Source organism: Globicephala melas, chromosome 9 (genome assembly GCF_963455315.2).
Source record: "Globicephala melas chromosome 9, mGloMel1.2, whole genome shotgun sequence".
Classification (NCBI taxonomy): Eukaryota; Metazoa; Chordata; class Mammalia; order Artiodactyla; family Delphinidae; genus Globicephala; species Globicephala melas.
Window position 1 is genome coordinate 6,894,667 of NC_083322.1, and position 26,885 is coordinate 6,921,551.

The window sequence follows — 26,885 nt, forward strand, 5'->3', positions numbered from 1 at the left end:
GCCCCTCCGCCGCCCGCGCGCCAGCCAATGGCCTCCGAGCTCCTGCCCGCCTGCGGGGACCAACGGGGCCGCTGCGGGGCCAGGGGACCACCGCCGCCCCCAAAGTGACCCTGCGCGGGTATGCCTCTCATACCTGCCTGTCCTAGAGTCCCCAACAAGGCAGGCGGGCCCTGGGGCTGGATTTCTGTTAATTCGGCTAATATTTATTGGGGATCCCATCCCAAAGAACCTGACCCTTTTGAAAAATTGGCAATTGTCTCCAGACTCTTTGTTCTGGCCTTTCCTCTTGCCTCACTCCTTTGCAGCCTTCACCTCCCCACTCTCCCTCGTCTCAATCCAAATTTACCTGGATCAGCTCCAGGCCTTTGCATTGGACTGGATGACAGAGAAGTGACCTGGTCTGTGTCAGAAGAGGGCCACACTCTTCCTCCCAGGTAAGGTGCACTCACAGCATTTTAACAGCAGCCTCTTCCAGAACCTTTAAATGTAAGTCAACGTCACTTTGAAACGTCAGGCCAAGTCAGAGGAGGAGCGGGGGAGAGGACAAGGTAGGCTGATGGAGAAGAAATGGGAAGGGGAAAACTCATTCACTCATTCCACAAATATTTACTGAGCACCTACTATGTGCCAGCTGCTGCTTGGGCAGCGGGTGGGCTTTGCAGTTTGACATACCTGAGTTTAAATTCCAAAATCACCACTCATTAGCTGTAACTGTGAGCAATTTCACTTCTCTGAGCTTCACTTGGTCTCTTTATATATAAATGAAGAAAATAATGTCTATTCCACAGTTACAAATCAAATGAGAACATGCTTATAGGCACCCAACAAAAGTAATTACCTCCAAAAGGTAAGTCCTTGTAATTATCCTCAAAATAGTGTCTGTCTTCCTAAATGACTAGTCCCTATCTTGTTAAGACAGAGATCTCCAAGGCTGATTATTGCCCTGGGTAGAGGCAGACCTTCCAGAGGGCCACCCCCGACTAGTACTCTTTTGTTCCACTGCATTTAGTATATGAAAGGGCATTATTGGTCCAAGTGAGACATGTACTTAGAGCACCGTACTCAGAAGGACAGTCATCAAGTACTTTCTCTGCTAGGCATACTTCCAGGATAAAGAATGAGTATCTCACAGACTTAATACTATTCTCAAGGAGCTTACAGGTTAGCAAAGGTTATGTTCCCAGAAGCCAGTGATTTTCTTCCCTCTGTTCCTTGGCCATAGGCTGCCCCCGATTGTAAATATCATGTCACTATTATTAGAGGAAACTGGCAAGTAAAAGCTCTGAAAAGCTCCAAGTAAACTCATTTCCACCAGTGAGACACATTTCAGAGCACACATTCTGACCTATACATCAACATCTTCCCTTGTTCCTAGAGGTGGAAGAGAAGCTAGGTTAGTCCCAAGCGTTTAAGCTATCTTTTCAATATAAAGTAGTTAAAATTACTTCCCTTCCTAAGCATTAAACTACTTATAACTACTTCTCTTTTTACACAATAAGATACCACATAGTATATCCACTTTACGTTTCTCCTTCACAGAGGGTGAATTTTGCACACACAGAGCCATCGTACTTTCACCCCTGGCAGCCAGAGTTCAGTTCACTGTCATGAGATATGAGCAAAGCTACTCAGCTCAAACAGGATTTAAATGCACAGGCTTCGTGGTACTAGCATTATCTTATAACTGCCAACCCTAGCAACCACAGGTCACAAAAACCAGTAGTGGATACAGCAGATGCATGGTGAATGGGGGGATTGGGGGACACTTCCCAGAAGGAAAACAAGAAGGGCACGAGGAGGGGGCTGCTGTCCATGGACCATGGACTCCAGTGACCAACAGGCTGATGGGGCTGAGAGATGCGAGGGTGGGAGAGACCCTCACTGGGAGAGGTGTCCAGTCCTCAGACTTGTTTCTGTGAGTTACTGAGTAACTATGAGGCAGTTATCTAACTTTCTGAGGAGGAGAAAGCAACTGGATGAAGTGGATTATAGATGTCAAGTATCATTGTTAATAAACATTTCTCGTAGCGGAAGGACCCGGGGCTGGGCCCTCAGTCTCTCAGGTGGGAATGGGCTTCTTCTCATCTCCTCACCTAGGAATTAGATAGCTTCTGCTCAGGACAGGGTATTGGACTAAAGGAGAGGCCAAAGGAGAGGGCATTCAAAAATGCCAGAACATTTATGTGTTGTGATGGTTGATTTTATGCATGAACTTGACTGAGCCACGAGATGCCCAGAGGTAAAAAATGTTACTTCTGGGTGTCTGTGAGGGCGTTTCCAGAAGAAATTAGCATTTAATCCAATACTGATTAGAGAAGATGCCCTCACCAGCGTGGCTGGGCATCATCCAATCCGCTGAGGGCGTGAGTGGAACAAAAAGGCAGAGGGAGAGCAAATTTGCTCCTCCTTTGAGTGGTCACAGCCATCACCTTCTGCCCTTGGACATCGCTGCCCCTGGTTTTGGGGCTTTGGACTCGGAATGAATTACGCCACTGCTTTCCTGGCTTTCCAGCCTGCAGCTGGCAGATCATAGGACTTCTTGGCCTCCATAATTGCATGAGTTAATTCCTCTGATAAATCTCTTCTTATATATCTCTATATATCCTTTTGGTTCTGTTTCTCTGGGGAGCGCTAACACACGTGTCTGCCACTCCCTAATTCCTGGTGTTCCCTGCGCACTCCGTGTCCTTTCAACAACTACAAGCTTTATTTGAGGAAGAAATCCTCTAGATTCACGCTTAGCTAAGTGAAGAGGGTAACCAGATCTGCACTTCTACCTCAGTGTCGCTCCTTGCTTAGTTTAAAAAGCAGGCTTAAGGACTGCAATGTAATCCTCAAGCTCTCCTCACCCACTGACATGTCCATGGTTACAACTTCCTTATCTTCACTTTAGGATGCTTTACGCCAACCTCCAAGGAGGGATAACACCTTAGGTTTCAGAGTCATTGACATCCTAAGTATAACTAAAAATCAGAGGCAAGACTATGTGAAGGGGAGGGTCGCTGGGGGTAAGGTGATAAAGCTCCAGGACTACTTAGAAGAGGCAGAAAGTGTTCATGTGGGGAACACAGTCAGATATTTTGTATTATACAGTTTTAAGGTCAATTTGCTCTTGCTAATGAGCTTTCAATATCCTTGCCTTTTTCAGATCCACCTTCTGCCAACATTTTAATTCAAATTTAAATGCCCAAACACACACACATGTATTTTTTTCCCTCTCTCCCTCTCCCTCTCTTTCTCAGTGACTTCTGAAAATTTCTGCTTTATACCTATGCAAAGTTTGGAGAAAATACTACTTTTTCCCTCTTGAGTTTATTCTCAGCCTACTTCAAATAGGCATTCTATCTTTGCAAGTCTTTGCAAGTCTCGACACAGTAGATGAGTGAAGTTCTCTTCAGTTCTTAATGACTCTCTGGCACTTTCCTTGACATGTGACGGCTTGGTGACTGAGTAAGCTACTCGACAGTCCTAAACACAGGCACCAGGGCTCAGAAACCCTTTATGCAGAAGACATGTTTTATGTTGGCGATAACTGCAGTACATCCTCTCCAATCTTCTCAGTGGGCAACCCTTCAACATTTAAGTGTGGGGTGACTATATATTTTTTGTTTTGTTTGTTTGTTTGGGGTTTTTTTTTCGTTTGTTTGATGTGGACCATTTTTAGAGTCTTTATTGAATTTGTTACAATACTGTTTCAGCTTTATGTTTTGGTTTTTGGCCGCGAGGAATGTGGGATCTTAGCTCCCCGACCAGGGATCGAACCCGCACCCCCTGCATTGGAAGGCGAAGTCTTAACCACTGGACCGCCAGGGAAGTTCCTGGGCTGATTATTAAAATAATCAGTGACGTCAGTGACTGTGACGTCACCACAGTCCCTTTCGGTTCTTCAGCAAACTGCCCTTACACAGAGGTGCTGGCCTCACCACGATGGAGGTTAGGGAGGACGGCGGTGCAGGCACTGGTGCTGTTCCCACCTGTGCTCGTGCAGTGTCCTGTCCATACCAGGTCTCTGGACAGAGCCTGCAGTGGGCACAGCTGAAATGAATGCTGCCTCTGGAGCTCCTAACTTCACTACTGAGATCAGTCAGAACTTTTTCAACAACCATTCCCATAGCCTTATTTCCTTCCGAGTCCTGCCTCTAGAATCAAATTATGACTTCCCATTGTGGATTCAAAAATCCTTTTTTTCATCTTCAATCCACAGCTCCCTGTTCTGGGAAAGCAGGCTAACTGGTCATTTCCAGTCCAATAATTCACTTTCTCTTTCTATGATCTTCTAAACTTGCAGGCACTTTAGAATCACTTGGGGGAACTTTAAAAAATAAAACATCAAAAAAAAACAAAAAAACAAAAAACATCTGGGCTTCCCTGGTGGCGCAGTGGTTGAGAGTCCGCCTGCCGATGCAGGGGACGTGGGTTTGTGCCCCGGTCCGGGAGGATCCCACATGCCGCAGAGCGGCTGGGCCCATGAGCCATGGCTGCTGGGCCTGCGTGTCCGGAGCCTGTGCTCCACAACGGAAGAGGCCACAACAGTGAGAGGCCCGCGTACCGCAAAAAAAAAAAAAAAAAACCCAACAAAACAAAACATCTAGGCCCCATCCCAGATGAATCAAATCATGCCAGGGTGAGCCCCGACATAAATATTTTTTTTAGCTCCCCAGGTTATTGTAATGACCGGCCAAGAACAAAGTAGCATAAGAAGGGCTCCCTGCTGTTCCTCAGATCCTTGTCTCAGCCCCACAAATCTCCCTGGGGGCATAAACATCCCAAATTATTACTTACTAATAATAAAAAATGATTGACTTAACTATTCTTGTTCATTGTTTTATTCTGCTGTTTACTCATTGAGGTTGGCTTGCAGATATTGTTTTTCTTGTATAATTTTTTTAAAACTATAACCTCAAAGCCAAGAACTGATTTGATGTACATAGCTTTACATACATCCTTAATTTTGAATTCTGTTTAAACCAACCTCTCCAGGAATGTGCCTGCCTTTCCAATTTGTTATAATTCCTCATATACATAAAACTGGTTATCTCGCCTGAGTTGCTGATAGAAGTCAGCACATTATATAGGTCACATTATATATGTCACCCTGATATTTTCTGCATCAAACTTTTTTTCAGTCTCTGCCCACACGTACTTCTGTTCTCTCACTGCTTCCCAAATTGCAGTCTCAGGCTAGCTTCCCCCCAGCACAGGCAAGCAAACTGGAAGTGAAGAAACAGCCACTGCCCAGTCTTGACTGAAGAGAAGCATCATTTAAGTAACATCCAGGAAACTGTTTAACTGATCAACAAGAAATTCTCCTGCACCTACTACATCAACACTTTCTTAGGCTTGCAGTATGTTTCAAAGCACTTTTGAAGACCTTCCCTCATTTGAGCCTCACCACACCTTAGGTAAACTTGGTAAAGTGTATACTAGCCTCACACTGCGAGTGAGAAAACCAAAGCAAGAGGCTCCCTGACTTCCTTTCCAGGACCTCTTTCATTATGATAATCCTTATTTTTTTTTTTTTTTTTTTTTTTTGCGGTACGCGGGCCTCACACTGTTGTGGCCTCTCCCGTTGCAGAGCACAGGCTCCGGACGCGCAGGCTCAGCGGCCATGGCTCACGGGCCCAGCCGCTCCGCGGCACGTGGGATCCTCCCAAACCGGGGCACGAACCCGCGTCCCCTGCAACGGCAGGCAGACTCTCAACCACTGCGCCACCAGGGAAGCCCGATAATCCTTATTCTTATAAAAGCATTAGAAGTGCTATATACAAAACGTTTTACATTACACAAAATATACGGGAAAAAGTAACCACTGAATGACCCCAGCACCCTAGAACAACTATTACTTTGGTGTGTCTTCCTATGCTTAAAAGTGCAGTCAAACACATGCTGTGTTTTAAAACGAAATTTTATAGTTTTGCTAGAATTTTGTCAGTTTGTGTGGTTTTGGAGTAATCATAATATGGTTAGAATGAGACTCTTTAATCTGTAATAACACATACCTCTCCAAGGTGTTGATTCTGCTGTGTCAAAGGAATCACTCAATAGGGCAGAATCTGGGGAGAAACCAGACAAGGAAAACAGGACCAGGAAGTAAAATCTTAAGTTCTATGATTTTAGAGTTGGAAGGGACCTTCTACTACCACCTTGTTCAATCTGCCCATTAGAATTAGGAAAATGAGATCTACACAGTCTAAGTGGCTTGCTCCGTACCAAGCAGGTAGAGAATGTTAAGCGACAACCAGAATCATTTGTAATCCCTTCGCAGGTGGTCTTCCCACTGCACGATCATTCATCAAGCATCCACGTCCCTGACAGCACGTGGCACCAGAAGGAATACAAAAGAAGACATGGCCCCAGTTCTTGGGAAGCTTAATTTTTAGACCAGCTTCAAGATTTTACAGTAAATACTGGCTTTGCTAATAGCAGACACGAAGCCACGTAGCCCAATGAGGTTTTACCAAATATTTTATTTGAAATGTAACCTGGCAATTTTAAGAGCATTGCAGCGCAGTACTTCTGAGGCCTCTCTGATTGACTGTATCTCTCTGCATTCTTCAGTGGGCAGTTGGTCTTAAGGGGCAGAATTATGTTTTGTTTTGAAGAGGCAATTTGACCAAGCTGACAGAAGTCATTGTGTATGTGTGTATAAATAGAATTATGGCCAGAGTTACATATTTAAAAAGAAAGTGGAGCTGGGACAGAAAGGAGGAATAACACCCTAGAAAGTAACAAATTACTTCTTTTGCAAGATACAGAAACAGCACCTTCCAGGTCCTTTACGCAGGGACCATGAGCTCTGGTCTAGGATGTGCTGATGAAGCAGAAGCCTTTCAAGCAAGCCTGATACAGGTGAAACAGAGTTTTCCTCTCCTCGCAGTACTAGGAATGCCCCACTGTGCCACCGTTTGCCCATTCCCACGTCAGTCTACCAGGCCCACAGATCCTGGGATCTGGGACCTTCCCGCCTGACTACAGCTGACTGAACCAAGATGAGCATGTAACCCAAGGGCAGCCAGTCCAAGGGTCGGATGGAGACTTCTGTGGCCTGGTATAGAAAGAGGAGCTGGGCCAGATCCCACATGTTAGAACGTGAACTAAGAAAAGTCAAGAGAATCAGAACCACCTGGTGTCATGGCGCACACAAACTTTTGGGAGCCAGGAGATACAGAAAAGACAGAGTAAACGAACAGGCTAAATGGAAGCAAAAGATGGAAGGCATAAGCTATGTCATCAAGCAATCACGTTCTTTTGCAGAGCGACCTCAGTTCTCTGCACCTTCCCCTCTCTGGTTGGGCCTGCACCTTTCCTGATGGCTGCCCCCTGACACCTCCGTGTGCCAGGCTCTGTGCTAAGCACTTTCACAGGTTCCCCCCAAACCCTGACACCTCCAAGACAGCACCATTCTATTTTACATTTAAGGAAACTAGGCTTAGGATGGCTAAATAATATGTTATGTTACTTCTTATGATGTCAGGACTTGAACCTAAGTCTGAATCTAGTCCCTGCTTTAAGCCATTAAGCTGTACTAACCCACATGGCATGTCCTTACAAGGCCCAAGCACTCCCTACTCCCATCTCCCACCAAGTTGCCCTAACTTGAGGATCTTTTGCTTGTAAGAGCCTGACACTTCCCAAGTCAAAGAATGTCCTCTGTGTAAAACCCTGCGAGAAGACTGCTTCCTTTGTCGAGTGAAGGGAACAGGGTCAAAGGTGTCCACCGAGCACACAGAAAGAACATATCTCTGATGATAACAGAGTCCCTGGTCTGTGAGAACCTTTCGGGGAGACTTGCTTTTCCTCATCGCTCCTCAGCAGCCCTCAGACAGCTGAGGAGGATGCTTTTTATTGTCTAAGAAGCTACAATGTGGGATGTGGCTGTGGGACAGCATGCCCGGCCCCTCCTCAAGAGGGAATCTGAGCAGAAATTTGGGTTCTCCATCCCATTCGGAATGAACAGATAAAGGAACTCGGGCCCTCTTTTATCATCAACAAGACCGTTGCCGACTGAGACAGTGAACGTTTATTACTCCCTAGTAAGCCATAAGGTCTGGTCCTGGTTGAGATAGGCATGGACACCCAAATATTTAAAAATGCTCCAAAGAGAAGCCCAGCAGAGTCCCCCAACAGAAAGTCCGCAGACTGTTACTAATGATGAGGGAAGTTATGTAAAGCACTGCTGGGAAGTTACATAAAGTAGCTAGAGCCCAGCCATGGTGTTCCAGTAACAAATATCCAGCAGAAAAGGTCAGAGTCTTCTTTCACTTTCTGGACAATCAACTCCATTTATGTTCACATCTGTGGCTGAGCCAGAGGTTCATCTTACGGTGATAATGAAAAATCTAGTAAGCAAAGAGTGAATCTGGTTACAGTCAACAGCTGGATCCACTCCAAGGAGATGCTGCCTATTTATGTGATAGTACAGACTTCCCAGCCCAGCGGGCAGACTGATGAAGGGCACGTTTCTAGGTTTTCCTCTTTCCCACTGTGTCTGGTCAGGAAGACCAATCCTCAGTTACTGTTAAGTGTATGGTTTGTCTCAGGAGCCCTTGATGGACCACGTTTCTCCACACACTGGAACCCCTCTGTTGGACTGATCTTTTCCACTGGTCTATTTTACTTATCCACTTTTGAATCTTAAGCAAACAAACTCGAATTAAGAGCTGGCCTGGAGTTCTACCTGGTAGAGGACTGGTGGAGGGAAAGGAGACCAGAATGTACAGTAGCTGAACCCCAAGTTTGTTCAAGGGCTGAGGACTGGATAACATCTACTTCCATCTTTCTGGCATGACGCTGCCCATTCTTCCCTCTCATTCAGCTTCACGGCTCTTGCCTCACTGGTATTTGAACTCTGTTCACTTCTTGCCAAAGTGCAGGCCCCTGCTGGCTACAGTTCCTTGCAAAAGGGACTGTGGGACCTATCTGCAGCATTTTAGTCCACAGGTCTCTTTCATTAATAAGCTCTGTGTCCTCAGTAAACCTCTGAGTAAAGAATTTCCATCTCATCCGTCATCACACCTAGTGTAGGAGTGCCTTCTCCAGCAAACCCTGGCGAATGCTCAAATCCATCTGTTCAGAAAAGGGACCTCACCACATAGAGATCTGACTCTTCTTCCTTTTCATTAGGAAGATCAGGATACAAACCAGAGCTGGATCTCACACTCAGGTTCCTAGTGGGTCACCAGTAAAGCTGGAACTCTGGTTTTGGGACCCCCAGAACCCCCCAATTTCCCATGGTATGGGTCCAGATTCTAGCTAGAAAACTTAGTCCCATATGCCAGGGTTCTGTTCATCATCTCTCTTGGTTTGTCCCATACCCTTGCCTTTAGACTATAAGTTATGACAGTGGAATAGGTCTCATACACATTTCTTAGGCCTCCCATGATGCTTGGTGTTGAGAATGTCACAGATGTTCTGTAAATGTGATTATCCTAAGGAGCAGCATGTTCAGACAGAGCATTCCCAGGAGCAAAGCTAGCTGGGGGTGACACTTTTTTCCTAGTGTAGTTACACATAACTAGGCAGGGTGAGGTTTGGGCTGGGTGATAAGGGAAAAAATGGGTCCTTCCCTTATCATTTCATCAAGAAAGTGTCTTGTCTAAATACTCGCAGACCCTGTCACAGCCATCTCAGGAAGATTCAGGGGAAACAGGAGAGTACAGGTACAAACAACTTTTTTGCCCAAGACTTAGGACTTCTGCATTCTCTGTCTTCTACCTCAGTCTCCAAGCAAGAGTAAAACAACAAATCAAACTGATTTCAGTCAAGTTTCAGCAAGAATGTCGCTTTGATTTTGCTGTCTTATTTTGCTTTGCCTGGATAAAAGCCAGAGATAGAGATACGATTTTGGCAGGAGAAGGAATGCACAAAATTTTTTTTTTTTAATTCTAAAGGTTCACTTTTTTTCCTTTCACCAGCCTCATTTTGCAGATGAAAATCTGAGATCTGTAAAGGGAAAGGGGCCCAACTGCAAAGCCACTTGGGAATGGGACCAGGCTCAGATGCTCCCAGGTGACTGACTGACCCTGACAAAAAAACACACGGCAGCCAAGGTCCCCAGAAGCAAAACCAGCAGGAAGAGGCTGTCCTCACCCACGCCTCGTGCTTAGCTCTCAGGGGCCTACGAGGTCCCTCAATCTGCCCATCGCCGGCGGGGAGAACAGACACTCTGCTGGCTCAAGAAAGCGGCACTGCAACTATCATCTCACTACTGAGGAAGTGAAAGGTGACAGTCCATTGGCACTTTCCAAAACTCTGTAATGCTTCTGGAAAGTGCTGTGACCTTTCCTGCTGATGACTGTCAGAATATCAGACACCGGGAATGGAAAAGCCAGCTTGCTTGCTTGGAAACAATAAGGAAGAATATGACATAAGTGACTCTAAGAAACATGGTTCAGGCACAAACTCTAGGCTCTTCTGTCACTTCTCGGGGATCTCTAGCTTTTAAAGCTGGGGCTGAGAATCCTGCTCCCAAATTTTTAACCAGGACCCCGGCAAAAGTTTCTAGCAGTTTAAATGACAGTAAAAGCCTGAATGCTTCAAATTAAGCTAGTGAAAGAACTGTTCTCCTTAAGAAGGTTTTAAAGTCAAATTTTTTGCTCATCCAGTATTAAACAAAATATATTAGAAGAATTAATCTAGGAGACCTAGGAAGGCAGTCTTGAGTCATCATTTCGGGAGAGACAGTACCCAAGCACGTGAGCCAACTGGAGCCACTGTCTGGGAGGAACAGGAGTGGTGCCCAGGCTTGGGCACTTTCTTCCAGAACCATCCTACCATCAAGGAGGTGATGAAAGGCTCAGTTAAACATTCTCTGCTGCAGAATGGGCTTCAAGCCTTGGAGGCTCTTCCACGCACCTGACTCTACCTACTGATGGATCACCAGAGGCCGAATTACCCTGTGATGGACCACCAGAGGCCGAATCTTGCTTTCCAACCTCTCTGCAACATTCTTATAACTTCTGCTTAGGTAATGTTTTTGAAAAGATGGGGAAGCTGGGCTCTCCTCCAGGTCTTCCTGGGTTTCACAATGTGCTGCTCTTGTGAAGTTCCGAAACTCAAGCACGCCTCTAGCCAAGTGCACAGGACCCCAAATTCACTGACGTGCCAGGCAGGCATTACCACCGGGTTAGCGGGGTGCAGGGGCTTCTGGGCTTGCCTCTTGCCCCGCTGCCAGCACGGCTAACCCTGAAAGGAGAGAGATTTACTAAACCCCGCCTCCAGTCCCTTCCCCATACCACTGATTGGCCTCTAGACCTTCGGTGTTAACGCCCAGGCCAGCGGTTTCGAGCCCAGTTAGGAGGGGGCCCGGGGGGTCCGGCGGCTGTCCAGAGGGGTCACTATGCCCACCACAGCCGCCACCGTGGCCCGAGCGCAGGTGGTCCTTGAGCGTCTGCTTGTAGCGGAAGCTCCTGCCGCACTCGGCGCAGGGGTAGGGCCGCTCGCCCGTGTGGATGCGCTGGTGCTTCATGAGGTGGTGCTTGCGGATGAAGCTCTTGCCGCAGTGCGCGCAGCTGAAGGGCCGCTCGCCCGTGTGCAGCCGCCGGTGGTTGAGCAGGTGCTCCTTGCGCATGAAGCTCTTGCTGCAGTCAGGGCAGGGGTACGGCCGCTCGCCCGTGTGGATCATCTGGTGGCGGATCAGGGCCGAGTGGCCGTTGAAGTCGATGCCACACTGAGGGCAGGAGAAGGGCCGCTCCTGCGCGTGGCCCCGCTGGTGGAGCAGCAGGCTGATCTTCAGGCTGAAGCTCCGGCCGCACTGCGCGCACCGGAAGGGCCGCTCGCTGGCGTGGGCTCGCCGGTGGCTGGCCAGGCGCGCCTGGTCGGCGAAGCGCTTGGGGCAGTCGGGGCAGGGGAAGGGGCGCTCGGTGCTGTTGTGGACCCGAAGGTGGTAGGTGAGTCTGGACGGGTGAGTGAAAGTCCTGGCGCAGTGCGGGCAGGTGGGTGGCGTCTCGCTGGCGGGCGGCTGGGGGCCGCGGTCGGCGTGCGGGGGGAAGTGCCTGGGGCACTGGGCACAGGGGGCCGGGCGCTCCCCCGCGGGGCCGCATTGGTGGGTCAGCAGCATGTCCTGGCTGAGGCTCTTGCCACAGTGGTGGCACGAGAACACCTGCTCCCCGGCCGGAGGCGGGAGGGGGTAGCTGCCCAGCTGAGTGAAAGTCACTTGTCCCTCAGAAGCTTCGGCCAGCTCGGTGGCTGGACGTCCAAACGGCGCCATGGGCGCAGACTGCGGGCTTTTGAAGGCCACGTCCGGAAATGTATCCTTAGCTGCTGCTGGTGAAGAGAAGGTGACGGGCACCTCGGGGCACAGGGAGGCTCTGGCGAGGCCTTCAGCTTTGATGACAAGCTCTTCGTCTGAAAGAAAGGACTCAGAGTCACACCTGTCGACAACAGGTGTCCCAGCAACTCTCCTGTGTCCCTGCCCAGCTCTGACAGGCTGCTCTGAGCTCCCATTGGCCCAGATAAGGAAGTCAGTGGAGGGCTGAGATAATAACCAGGGTGTCTGTAGTCCCTGAGGCCAATGTCGGAGAATTTACTACTGAACCTCTTCAGCGCTCCCCGTTTGGACAGGAAGAACCCTGGCATCAATCTTCCCAGCATTACTTTCATTATGATTCACCTCTGCTCACAGGCTCTGAAATGTTCTCTGTTGCCTATTGTGATTAGGCCTAAAATCATGTATTTATCTAATCTTGTTCCTTTGTACTCTGCCAGGTAAGTCCTTCACTATAGTTAGCTGTCTCTTTACTTTCCTGGAAAATAAAGTACACATCTCTGCTCATATGTCTTTAATCATTCTGCCCTCCCTTTTGTAGAATGCATCTCCTCTCTTCCCATCTTCCCAGATTATACCCAACCACACAGTACCAATTTTCTAAGGCCAATTCTAGCTTCGCATCCTAGCTTGCGGGGATCTTAGTTCCCCAACCAGGGATGGAACCCAAGCCCCCTGCAGTGGAAGCACAGAGTCCTAATCACTGGACCGCCATGGAAGTCCCTTTGCATCCTTCTTTAGGCCTTATCTAAATACCTAAACTAAAACTGATGTGATGTTCTCCGAACTTCTTATTTCTTGTATACAGTCATCCATCCCACTCACCCTTGACATTTAATAATAGGCATGCCTAGCACTGATATGTGTGTCCCCAATATAAACTTCTTGAAGAGCAGAAACTGTCTTTTTTTTTTCCCCAGGGTCTAAGCACAGAGCATAGAAGTTAAACAGGTTGCATTAAGTTGCATAAACGATCATGTCTCTTCTGACCTTGAGATTCTCTTCTGGTTCAGATGGCAAAATATAGATGGTGCTAAATGTCTTAGAAGACGCGTTTCTTCTCATGTCACTGTTCTTCCTGAGGGAGAGCTCTTCATTAACATTCCCATTTGTGCCTCTCCCAAGACACTGCTGTCTCCACTGCTTGTCTCTCCCACCCCCCAGCTTTGTTCTGTCCTTTCTGCATGCTCTTCAAATGTTCTGTCCTTCCCCATCCTCATACTTCTGGTGCATCTGTATGCACTTGTTTTTCTTCCTCGGACACTTCTAATTTGTCTTTACACTTAAGAGTATGTTTTCTCACTTAAAATGTATCCTGGTTTGATTTCCGTTTCATTTCTAACTTACTTGAACATGCTTTTTTCCCCCTTTTCCTCATTCCTCACCCACTTCCTTGCATCCACAACCCGACTTCCTCTGCCGTTTCTTCTCAGTGGTCCTGGCATGAGCTGGGTCTGGGCGCCTCAGTACTCACCGGCATAGGTGCTTTTGCACACGTCACTCTCCTTGGGCTCCTGTGGGGTGCCGACCTGGGTCTCTTCCTCTTGTTTAATCCAAGACAGAATATCCGATGTTGAAATGCCAGGCTCTGTTTGTGGGGAAGAGAATGGCCTTCAGGGCTTGACTCAGAAAGTGGAAATAATCATGTTGGTTTGCTGAATATTACATTTTGCCCAAATATTTATCTCTAATTAACTATAACAACAAAATGAAACTAGCCTTTTAAAAAATGCATATAACATCTAGAGAACCAGTTCAAAGTGAAACCAAATTTATGAATCTTTACATGATAGACTCACCTTGATTCACTATTTTCGGTGAGCCCATTTCAAAACAAATCAAAATTTTTATAGTAGAGATGACACTCTGAAATAATCTAGATTCAATAGTACCTTTCATTTCATTAGCACACTTTCAAAGTATTTTCACCTTTTTCTCTCACAGCTTTTTTATGAAATAATGAAGCAGGGAATATTTTCTCCATTTAAGTAGGGGGGGGGCCCTCAGGGGTTAAGTAAACTGCCAGTAAGGAAGTATTTACAGTGAAAAGCTATATTATCAAAGATTTGCTTTAGGGGCTTCCCTGGTGGCACAGTGGTTGAGAGTCTGCCTGCCGATGCAGGGGACACGGGTTCGTGCCCCGGTCCGGGAGGATCGGGGCTGGGCCCGTAAGCCATGGCCGCTGGGCCTGTGCGTCCGGAGCCTGTGCTCCGCAACAGGAGAGGCCACAGCAGTGAGAAGCCCGCGTACCACAAAAAAAAAAAAAAAAAAAAAAAAGATTTGCTTTAAAATACACACACACACACAAAAAAGATGAACCGAAAACTTTAAAACAATGTTAATTTGAAAACAAATACAGGGACTTCCCTGGTGGCACAGTGGTTAAGAATCCGCCTGCCAATGCAGGGAACATGGGTTCCATCCCTGGTCTGGGAAGATCCCACATGCCACGCAGCAACTAAGCCCATTCGCCACAACTACTGAGCCTGCGCTCTAGAGCCCACGAGCCACAACCACTGAGCCTGCATGCCACAACTACTGAAGCCCACGCACCTACAGCCCGTGCTCCACAACAAGAAAAGCCATCACGATGAGAAGCCTGCACGCCGCAACAAAGAGTAGCCCTCGCTTGACGCAACGAGAGAAAGCCCATGCACAGCAACGAAGACCCAACACAACCAAAAATAAATAAATAAAATTGATCCTTTAAAAAAAAAATACATTTCCAGAATTACAAAGTTAGGTTTAAGCACAGATCTGACTGCTCAGAAACATTTTTCAGGTTCCCAATTCTGGGTTCTTTCCAAGAGATCATATTACTTCTACTTATTAATGATATAGGTTATTGTTTCCTGAACACTGGGAGTGGGGAGAATAGTATTTGCAAGGCCCTCAGGGCTTGGGGATTCTTTTGGAAAGAAAAAAAGAACAGCCTCTAAAGGCTTTGCACATAACATGCCTCATTTGGTCAGTACAGAAACAGCTGTGCTTGCTATTCCAGCCGAGGTCTATATAGCCTTTTTTGGCCTAAAAGGACAAGCTGGCACGCTGACAGGGTCCAGAGAATAAATTCAAGCTCTCTATATTATTTATGAAAAAAGCCTTGTAGGAAGGTTATGGTTTTATTCCTAGCAAATGAACAGAAGTCAGTGTTTTGTTTTTTTTAGAACTCAGTGTTTTGCTCAATGCCTTTCAAATCTGTTAGAGACCACTGAAATCTAAAGTCACCCCCAAAGGAGAAATAAGAGGTTGGACAAGACTAAGGCCCAAAAGACTGTCAGCTTACGCAGAGAGACGGAAAAATACAGGTTTTTGCACACGTGGCAGGCTGTCTTTCCAACTTCCTACTTTGAGCTACAAGGCTGAAGTGTATTAACCATAATCCAACCTTATCTTTTTTTCTCCAAGATTTTATAAACTCACACATATATAAACAGGCAGTGAGAGACTGAGTGTAAGGAAGTGGATCTTTTAACAGACATCCGAATGATGAACTGTCTATTCATCAAAAATATGAGACTTTTAAAATGCTTAATTGCTTCATTCGTCAATTTTCTGAATAATGAGTTAGTGCTCTAGAACCTCCAAATGTGATTCAAGTGGTTTTGACTTTTTTCTTTAGTTTATCATTATGAACTCACAGAATGCTATACACTGGATGAGTTTCAATCCATTGCAGCCATTATTTTTTTAACCATTTTTTAAATTGAAGTACAATTAATTTACAATGTTGTGTTCGTTTCAGGTGTACAGCAAAGTGATTCAGTTATACATATATATGTATATATTTTCAGATTGTTTTCCATTATAGTTATTACTGAATATAGTTCCCTGTGCTATACAGTAGATCCCTGTTGTTTATCTGTTTTATATATAGTAGTGTGTATATGTTAATCCCAAACTCCAAATTTATCTCCTCCTCCTCTCCCCCCGCTATCCCTTTGGTAACCTTAAGTCTGTCCGTGAGTCTATTTCCATTTTGTAAATAAGTTCAAGTCATTATTCTTTTTAACGCTCAAATTGTCCCTTTTTTGGCCAGCGGGAGCCCCTTCAGATCAGTTCTGTATCTTTTCACATCATCAAACATCTAGTTTCCTTTATTTCTAGTATGACAAACTAGAGCAGGTTCATCTTGTACATTTCCTGCTCCAAGCACACAATCAATAATCTCTCTGAGAAACGGGATTTAGAGACAACAATCTGGATGATAAGGATGCTAACTGCTAATAGGTTGTCACTGCTTCTCGGTCTTTTCAATGGGCAAAGCTATAAAATACATACCTTTTAGAAAAAGGAAAGTGTCATGAGTTTATATTAATATTTATGATTCATATTTAAGATTACAGGGCTTTAATTAAATCCTTTGATTTTATGCTTGTATCTTTTCCCTCTTATCCTGAGAATCTGGGTTCCTAACGACACTACATAATCTTTGCTTTATCTGAATGTACATTTCAAAATAACACTAATATTATTAACAAAAATATGGACTCAATTTAAGATTTTTTTGTGGTATACAGTTTAGTTATTTCAGTGTGTGTTTGATTTTTACTTTTTTTAATGTAAAATATTTACAAAGTTCCAAAATCAAAACTATAAAATAAGGTACATTCAGAGAGGTCTAGCTTCCATCTCTAATCTCTCCCTCCCTGTATAGGCAGCCATTCTCATTAGTTTTTGTTTTAATCTTGCATTGTTTCTTGGAAAAATATAAGCAAACATATGTACATCTTTGTATTTTCCCTCTCCATGAGGTATACTACACAAACTGCCCTGTACCTTCATTTTTTACTTACCAATATATTGTGGACATCTGTCTGTAGCCGTATACAGAGAGCTTTCTCATTCCTTTTTGTAGCTGTACCATTGTTTATTCAAGAGTCTCCTACTGATAGGCATTTGGATTCCTTCCAATCTTTTGTTACAATATTAGCCAGCAGCCAACCATAAAAGCTATGGAGGACTAAAAGAACAAGCCAGTTCTCCAGAAATGCGAGTGGCTATTGTTATTACAGCCACTGGCTCAGTATGTCTTCACTGAACTTGGGGAACCCCAGGAAGGTAACCCTTCTTTTTGAATAATGATGCTAAAGTTCCTCTGGTCATTTAGCTTACTAGATCAGTAAAACTAAGTAAATATTTATTTTATCAAATAATTGGGTCTTAGCACTGTTGTAACTGAATGCATGTAATATGGTTGTGTCTACTACATTTGGTGGGGGTGGTGGAGGTGTATAACTGAGGACCTTTTGGAAGTGAAATAAAAGGAGCAGGAGTACTGGAATACTCAGGTGGCCTCATGCAGTCACCTGCCTGGTGACGGTAGGGCAACTACTGGCCCAGTCACCACAACAGCACTCAGAGGACATCTGCACAGGCCTGAGGAATCCCAACAGTGGATACTTAAAGAGACACAAATGAAAGTAAAATCATTGGTTCCTGCAAGCAGCAGGCTCTGGAGAAAGCCACAGAAGAGAGAAAAACTGAAAATAGTGATCAGGTAAGAGGAAGTCGATAAATGCTGAGGTTTTAGGTTTGAGGGGTAGTTCAAATAGAAAGGCTGATCCCAAGAAAACATAAAATTTTAATATCTACACTGGTTGAATGTCATTTTAGCTATGAGGAAATCTTATTGTATGTGTGTGTGTGTGTGCGTATGTTTTAAACAGGTAAGGCCCCACACTGTCTGAAAAGCAGCTGGAACCTTGAGGTTCTGGGATGTATACAAAGGCATTATGAACTAAGTGAGTTAAAACAAGTGCTGAGGGACTTCCCTGGTGGCACAGTGGTTAAGAATCCACCTGCCAATGCAGGGAACATGGGTTCGAGCCCTGGTCCAGGAAGATCCCACATGCCGCAGAGCAACTAAGCCCGTGCGCCACAACTACTGAAGCCCGCACGTCTAGAGTCCATGCTCTGCAACAAGAGAAGCCACCGCAATGAGGAGCACGCTCATGGCAATGAACAGTAGCCCCCACTCACTGCAACTAGAGAAAAGCCCACGCGCAGCAACTAAGACTCAATGCAGCCAATAAATAAACAAATAAAATTAAAAGAACAAAAAAAAAACTGGTGCTGAGATTTGCAGCAACATGTATGCAACCAGAGATGATCACGCTAAATGCAATAAGTCAGACAGAGAAGGACAAACACCACATGATATCACTTATACGTGGAATCTAAAATATGGCACAAACGAACCTATCTAGAAAACAGAAACAGACTCAGACATAGAGAGCAGACTTGTGGTTGCCAGGGGTGGGGTGGGTGGGGGAGGGGAGGGGAGGGGGAGGGGAGGGGGAGGGGTGGGGGAGGGGAGGGGGAGGGATAGAGTGGGAGTTTGGGGTTGGTAGATGCAAACTATTACATTTAGAATGGATAAACAACAAGGTCCTACTGTATAGCACAGGAAACTATATTCAATATCCTGTGATAAACCTAATGGAAAAGGATATATAAAAAGAATGTCTGTATCTGTATAACTAAGTCACTTTGCTGTGCAACAGAGACTGGCACAACATCGTAAATCAACTATACTTCAGTTAAAACAAAAACTGGTGCTGAGATTTGAATTCTTAAGCAGAAAATAAAAATACTTGACAGGGCCTTCCCTGGTGGCGCAGTGGTTAAGAATCCACCTGCCAATGCAGGAGACACGGGTTCGAGCCCTGGTCCAGGAAGATCCCACATGCTGCGGAGCAACTAAGCCCATGAGTCACAGTTACTGAGCCTGCGCTCTAGAGCCCGTGAGCCACAACTACTGAGCCCACGAGCCACAACTACTGAAGCCCACGCGCCTAGAGCCCGTGCTCTGCAACAAGAGAAGCCACCACAATGAGAAGCCCGCGCACCGCAATGAAGACTAGCCCCCGCTCACCGCAACTAGAGAAAGCCCAAGCGCAGCAACAAAGACCCAATGCAGCCAAAAATCAATCAATCAATAAATAAAATTATGAAAAAAAATACTTGACACATGAAACTACCATTGGTAAAGATATAAAAACTTTTTTGCACCTTTTGTGAAATAGGTATAGAACTGTAACATAGCAGGTGAATATATTGAGTATTTGTGTAATAAGTTAAAACCTCTAAGTTTTATTTCCAGGATAATTCTTGTTTGCAAATAGGCTAAAATAAAATAAAATGACTATCATATTTGGATGTGCTTTAGTCGCTGATTTTGTTTAGGAAAAGGTGGCCTTGCTGGATTAGAGTGAACGGTGATAAAGGAGATAAGGGTGATGCACCCAAAACAATGATGATCAAAGAAGTCTCCTCAGGACTACAAGGTTTGAGAATGAATTTATTTTACTTATAGGTCATTCTAGAATCTTGGCTCTAGTCCATGGCTTCCAAACTAGAAGAAGCACTAGATAATGAGCTTTTGGTAATTATTCCATCTGAACTTCTTAGTTAAGGTTTTTCTCCAAAGAATTCTAAAATATTGGAGTTCAATATTAAAACTATCAGCAACCAAATAATGGCCACACGCACACAGAGCTGGTCTGTATTCTGGCCCTAGCAACAGAGTCAAAGATGAATTTCAGAAATCTCAGGTTTAGATCTCTCTGTATTCTCCCATTCATTACTATTTTCTACTAACTGTAAGCAGTTTTATCTAAGATACTAGACAGCAATGACTGTTCCCTAGGAGGAATAATAATTTCTCTTTTCCTTCATCAGATTCAGATGATGGCGATGGAGACAGAGCATAAAATTAATTCTAAGATATCTGGACATAAAAAGGAGGGGGTGCCACATGGCACTATTGCTATCCCCAAATCTAGTCTACCTATGCATATTTTTTATTTAATTACAATGCATAGTTCTTCCTAAAGCTCTAAAATGGAATACGATAATAAATTATGGGTGTTATTTTATAAGAAATATGGATAAATCCAAACAATTTTAGAAAATTGTTTCTAAACGTACATCAAAATTTTAATGTAAACACACTGGTCTAATAAAAATTACAAGGTGTATTAAAATTAAACAAAGATGGGGAGTTCCCTGGCGGTCCAGTGGTTAGGACTCCAAGCTTCCACTGCTGGGGGCCCAGGATCGATCCCCGGTCAGGGAACTAAGATCCTGCATGCCCCGCAGACGGCCAAAAAAAAAAAAAAAAAATTAAACAAACATGATGATGTTAAAGAAGAGAGAAGCTGCTTGCTCAAAAATGAAAAGTTTTGAATCTTTTTTTTATAATAACAAGATGTTAAAAATGATATAAACGGTTACAGTGAAGAATAATCTATGAAAAAAATACTTTATTAGTTCTGTCACTAAAGTGGCCCAGCATTAGTATCTACCTGGCATCCGTGTGGACAGTCTGTTATGCACCTTGATGACCAGACAATTAATACTATTCTCTGCCGAAAGGAACCAAGACTTTTTTAATGTGTTGGGGGAAGGAAAATCTAAAATAAGCTCCTGTTAACACAGCAGTCCTGAGACTGCCTATCCTCAGGAGGCCTGCTTGCAAGGTTGTCGCTTGGCTGGCAAATAGCTCCCTATGCTGATATCAAACTTTCCTATATGTTGAGTGCTTCACTGGACCTAAGCTGTTTGTACAAACAGTGTGGTTTATGTTGAACATCCACTTTCCTTCTGGGAGTCTGGAATCTTGGTACATGCCAGACAGAGGGTGCCTACGTGACCAGCCTTGGGTGCTGAGTCCCCAGAGAGCTTCTCTGGGAGACAACACACTGCACGTGTTGTCACAACTCATCGCTGGAGGAATTAAGTGTGTCCTATGAGACTCTACGGAAAGGGGACTCTGGAAGCTGGCCCCTGGTTCCCTCCAGACTTTGCCCTGAGTGCCTTTAACCTTTGCTGATTTTTCTTTGTGTCCTTTCACTGTAATAAATCTCAGCCCTGAGCGTGACTATATGCCGGGTCCTGTGTGTCCTCCCAGCAAACTACTGGGCCTAGGAGAAGTCTTGGAAATCCCAACACAGCCTGGAACATATTTTTTTAAGAAAACGAGTACTGAGGCCGTACTAGAAGGACACAGGAGACACAGCAGATAGTTTAGAAGTCCTCTCACTTGTTGACAATTTGAGCAACCAAAAGAAAACAACTGAATTAAATGAATAAAAAGGCATTAAAATATAATTAAACCTAAAAGGAGGAAAATACTAAGGGTTCTAAAGGTTAGAAACATATGAATTTTTTAAAGGCTATATATTGATCAGTCCAAATTATATGACTTCTATCCTCAAGTTCTAGTAAATATCTAGGTTGGTAATCACCAATGCAGGCTAAAACTCTAAATAATAAAACCAGAGTACTAAATAAATGCAATGCTTACACTGTTAACTCTAAATAAAAATGTATTAAAGTATAAAGGGTGACTACCCACAAATAGAGTCTTTTTTTTTTAAGATTTTTTTTTTGATGTGGACCACTTTTAAAGTCTTTATTGAAATTGTTACAATATTGCTTCTGTTTTATGTTTTGGTTTTTTGGCCCCGAGGCATGTGGGATCTCAGCTCCTCAACCAGGGATCGAACCCACACCCCTGCACTGGAAGGCAAAGTCTCAACCACTGGACCACCAAGGAAGTCCCCCACAAACAGAGTCTTAAAAACCAAGGTAAAAATAAATTGACAAGATGAAAGCTAAATCAAACTTTCATATATAACCTCAAAACCAAATTATTTATACCTTTTCCATTCATCCCCAAACAATAAAATGATACACTCATTCTTTCTCACTGAGGACTATGTCATGTACCTAACAAAGGTGACCAAGGAGCCATTTCCAATAATGAATTTTTCTGCAATCAAATAACCCACCTTTACTTGTGATATGATTTTAGACTCATTATTTATATCCATGATATAGAGATTAATAAAATTCAACCTGTTACACTGCCTAAATACAATCACCTACACATTCTTAAAAATAGTGGGTAGCAGATATATACATTCCTCAAAACTCAGAGAATGGGACTTCCCTGGTGGCACAGTGGTTAAAAATCTGCCTGCCAATGCACGGGACACAGGTTCGAGCCCTGGTCCGGGAAGATCCCACATGCCGTGAAGCAACTAAGCCCATGTGCCACAACTACTGAGCCTGTGTTCTAGAGCCCGCGAGCCACAACTACTGAGCCCGCAGGCCACAACTACTGAGCCTGCACTCTAGAGCCCATGTGCCACAACTACTGAACCCCGCGTACCTAGAGCCCGTGCTCCACAACAAGATAAGCCACCACAATGAGAAGCCCACGCACCACGATGTAGAGTAGCCCCCACTCACCGCAACTAGAGGAAGCCCACGCACAGTAACGAAGACCCAACGCAGCCATAAATAAATAAATAAAATTAAAAAGAAAAATTTACATCAAAAGAAAAAATATAGGGCTTCCCTGGTGGCACAGTGGTTGAGAATCTGCCTGCCAATGCAGGGGACACGGGTTCGAGCCCTGGTCCGGGAAGATCCCACATACCGTGGAGCAACTAAGCCCGTGAGCCACAACTACTGAGCCTGCGCGTCTGGAGCCCGTGCTCCGCAACAAGAGAGGCCGCGACAGTGAGAGGCCCGCGCACCGCGATGAAGAGTGGCCCCCGCTTGCCACAACTAGAGAAAGCCCTCGCACAGAAACGAAGACCCAACACAGCCAAAAATAAAAATAAATAAATAAATTTATTTAAAAAAAAGAAAAAATATAAACAAATATTGAACTCTAGGTAAATGATATTCATGCTGAACTAATTAGGGGGAAATGTATTGATATCTGTACTGATTTTGAAATACATGAAAAATAAGATGTATTGATGTAGGGATACAGGGATGCAGGGATGGATATATATGTAATAGGGAAGTACAGTAAAATGTTAGTGATAGAATCTAGGTGATAGGTATCTAGGTGTTCATTGTAAAATTATTTCAACTTTTCTGACTGTTTGAAAATTTTCATAATAAAATGTTAGAAAAAATAACAGTGTATGGGGCGGGGGTGGGTTGTCAGAGAAGTTCATCTAATAGACACGTCTGGAGGATGAATTCTCTGTGAGCTTTCTATCTATCAAAGAACAAAAATTGCATGAGATTTTTCTGATAACAGAGGTGGGACTTGAGAGAAATAATACAACTGGACTTTGACTAGCAGTCTTCCCCACACAATATCAAGGAGCTGCCAACCGAAAAAACTAGGGAGAGTTAACTAATGATAGCTGGCTCCCAAATTGGGCAAAATCCACTTTGCCCAGGTGGATGCCATCAGGGTCTGCCAGTTAAGTGCATCCCCGAGGGACCAGGCAGACTCCCAGCCCCTTAGCACTTCTGAACAGCTGGGCACACATTCCCTCGATAGCCCTTAGGTGTGTGGTACTGATGAGCGAAGGCCTTGGACAAGGTTATCTCTAAGCTCTATTTAAATGCCTGACGACCCATTCGCAGTCTACTTGCTTTAGGACTGAGAGGCTCTAGAAGGCCCAAGCCCTGCTTACCTTAGTTCTGAGCCATCATCTCTGACCAGGAAAGGGAGACAAGGAGTGGATACTCTCTTCTCTCACTCACCTTCAGTGGGATCTGTGGGAATCTCACTTTCCTCTGGCCCTGCCTGGTCCTCTGTATTATGGTCCCCTTCTGGCTGAATCTGAGATAAGACATCAGGTTGATTCATGGCATAATCTAGGAGAGGAAAATGGGAAAGAGGGTATGACAAAGTGATAAATGAGGATGACAACTGATGGCCATAAAAGCTGAACTGAAGGCTGTGAGGTGCAGGCCCAGGGAATTTCTTTCAGAGTCTAGATCACCTCCCCCCATCCATTCACCTCCAACTATGGACGCTATCTATTAGGAAACAAGTAAGAGGAGAGGTGAGGTGTGGGAAAGGCACATGTGCTACCTGGGCACCGCCTGCTACTTCCATGGAGTAAGAGTGAGTGTGCCTCAAGGAGGAGAGGCAAGGCCCTTTCAAAGTGAGGGATACTATGGAAACCACTGCAGCTGGCACACCCATAACCCATAACCTTGAACTTCATTCTCTGTCCCATGATTTGGCAGAAGGAGAGATCATGATTGCCTATTTAGCAAGGGTGAACTGGAAATCTTTTGCTTGGAACCAGAAGTGTGTGAGGACAGAGTGAAAATGAGGACACTGGAGGAAAAGGGACCATTCTGAGACTTCATGGAGCTGCTGTCACCTCATTCAAAAGATGCCAACTTAGCCTCACCCATGGAAATGAGCGACTCGTAGTTGCCCTTCATGATATTCTTGTAAAGTTCCTTTTGCCATTCTTCTAATTTTTCCCACTCTGGAGTGGAAAAGTAGATGGAGATGTCATCAAATGTCACAGGCACCTGAAATTACAACACTGGGGTTAGTTTCTCTCACTGCAATTTAACCATTCAATAAATCTCTACTAAATGCCTACTAGTTACAAAAAAACCTAGGTGAGATGCTGAAAGGATACAGGCAATATTTAAGACACAGATCTAACCTCCAAGAGTTGACAGTGTTTTCACTGTGATAAACTTTAGGGCTATGAGTTCTAGGAGAGTGTAAACAGTCACTCATAGAGGTAGGTACAAATGCAAAGCAGGATTTAATTCACAGAACTCTACATATTGTGAATATCCGTCAAGTACAAGGCTTATCCTAAGCACCAAGATTATAAATATATCGTTTCTGCCTAAAAGGAGCATATGACTATACTCAAATTAATGACATGGACAAGAAATTTTGGAAACAGAGCTATAATGCGGTTGGGATGAGTCTAGAAAAGATGGGACTTTGGCCAGTCCTAAAAGACAGGTAGGTTATAAACAGGCCTAATGTGAATGGGAAAAACATTTAAGCATGGAACACTGGAGAGTGCATTCAGAGAACAGTTATAGATTCTGCCTAGTTGGAGTCAAGGTTTCATGAAGGAAATGGTCATATACAGGACAGAATCCTCCCACCTTCCAGCACAATTCTGTCTAAAGCTAGGAGCTTATCCACAGGCAAATGGATATGTTTCTCTGGAAAGAAATACAAGAGTTGCCTGGGGAATTCAGGCACCAAGTATGGGCACTATCGCCTAGTGTAAAGCTCTTCTCCTGCCATCGTCATAATGGCTAGCTCTTCCTTTTCCTGCCTGACAGCTTTCAGCAGTTTTATTCTTAAATATGAGCTTATTTCTAAGTATCAGTGACCATTTAGAGAAATCCTGCCACATGATCAAGAAAGACTAAAATAAAAGGAGGGAAAAAATAACTGTGGAAAAAATAGAAATACCTAGGCAACAGAATTTTTAAAAAAACCTTAATTAGTAATCCCATAAAGAATCGAGAGATATTAAACTCATAAAATAAAAACAGGATGCTACGGGAAAAGAAATAACCAAGAGCAAGAAAGACTCCGTGTAACTAATATATACACATATACTTTTTTCCCCAAATTAAAAAATTCAATAAAAAGATACTCATCTTCATAAACTTAACATATCCTTTAAAATACAAAGGTCTGTACAATTCTATGAGGCAATTAATTTCTCTCTCTCTTTCATTTGTGCCATCTTTTCTTCCCCAACCATAAATTTTGTTCCTTAGGAGCTAGAACCATAAATTACTCATTTTACATCCTGCTCAGCATCTAAAACCAACTGAGGCGAACGTAGATGCTCAATAGTTAATTTTTTATCTAATCTCACTATACAAAAGATTTGTGATAGCTTACAACAGAAACACATGTGATAAAATAATGACAAAAATAAAGGATTGAGATGGGCTTCTGGTTCAAGATTGTGAACTAAACACACATGTACTTCCCTTTCCACCCAGAGTTCCATTGAAATGACAGTAAATAAGAGCAAGAGGGACTCAATACCAGTACCAAGAATGAGAAGGAGAGGCCGTCACTAGATCAGAATTTCTGATGAGTTTCTCACTGAGACCTAGAGGATGCGCCTGTGCTGGGGTCTAAGCTACGAGGAAGCTGCATCTCTGACAACACACAGGAAAAGACTGCAGTAAGGAATCCAGAGAATTCCAAGCTCAAAGCTGGCAGAGATGCTGAGTAGGGGTTACTGGTTATAAACTGCAGTCTGGAGGTCGACCTCTGGAATAGCGGGGCCCCCTGCCTTGTCCTCATCAGCCCTGGGAAAGCAGCATTTACCCCAAAGCTGAAACCCAGACCTCAACTCTAAAGAAATTAAAAAACCCGCTTGGAGGGCTTCCGTGGTGGCACAGTAGTTAGGAATCCACCTGCCAATGCAGGGGACACGGGTTCGAGCCCTGGTCCGGGAAGATCCCACATGCCGTGGATCAACTAAGCCCGTGTGCCACAAGTACTGAGCCTGCGCGCTAGAGCCCTCGAGCCACAACTACTGAAGCCCGCGCTCCTAGAACCCGTGCTCCGCAACGAGAAGCCACCGCAATGAGAAGCCTGCGCACCACAACGAAGAGTAGCCCCCGCTCGCCACAACTAGAGAAAGCCCGTGCGCAGCAAAGAAGACCCAACGCAGCCATTAAATATTTAAAAAAAAACAAAAAAACCTGCCTGGAGACAGCACCCGGTCCCAGTGCGGTGCTGACAACTTAGAGTACCACCTTACTCCTGGCCTCTGGGTGGCCCCCCGCACTGCCTGTTTGCTCCTTGCACAGCACCTTAAAGTGAAGCCCACCT

The 26,885-nt window shown here is 44.6% G+C and overlaps 1 protein-coding gene across 2 annotated transcripts in view; it reads right to left on the reverse strand.

The window, feature by feature from the left end:
- Nucleotides 1–6,145: 6,145 nt before the first annotated feature.
- Nucleotides 6,146–26,885, reverse strand: part of ZNF398 (zinc finger protein 398) — a 100,076-nt gene continuing 79,336 nt past the window's right edge. Inside the window, exons 3-6 of one of the 2 annotated variants that reach the window (XM_030854129.3) lie at nt 24,451–24,577; nt 23,789–23,902; nt 13,740–13,853; nt 6,146–12,345 (exon numbers count right to left, since the gene is read on the reverse strand). In XM_030854129.3, the coding sequence (XP_030709989.1) occupies nt 11,204–12,345; nt 13,740–13,853; nt 23,789–23,902; nt 24,451–24,577 (1,497 nt within the window). In that variant the 3' untranslated portion in view covers nt 6,146–11,203. The remainder of the gene's footprint in view (nt 12,346–13,739; nt 13,854–23,788; nt 23,903–24,450; nt 24,578–26,885) is intronic. The other variant, XM_070046287.1, reaches the window with a different exon arrangement.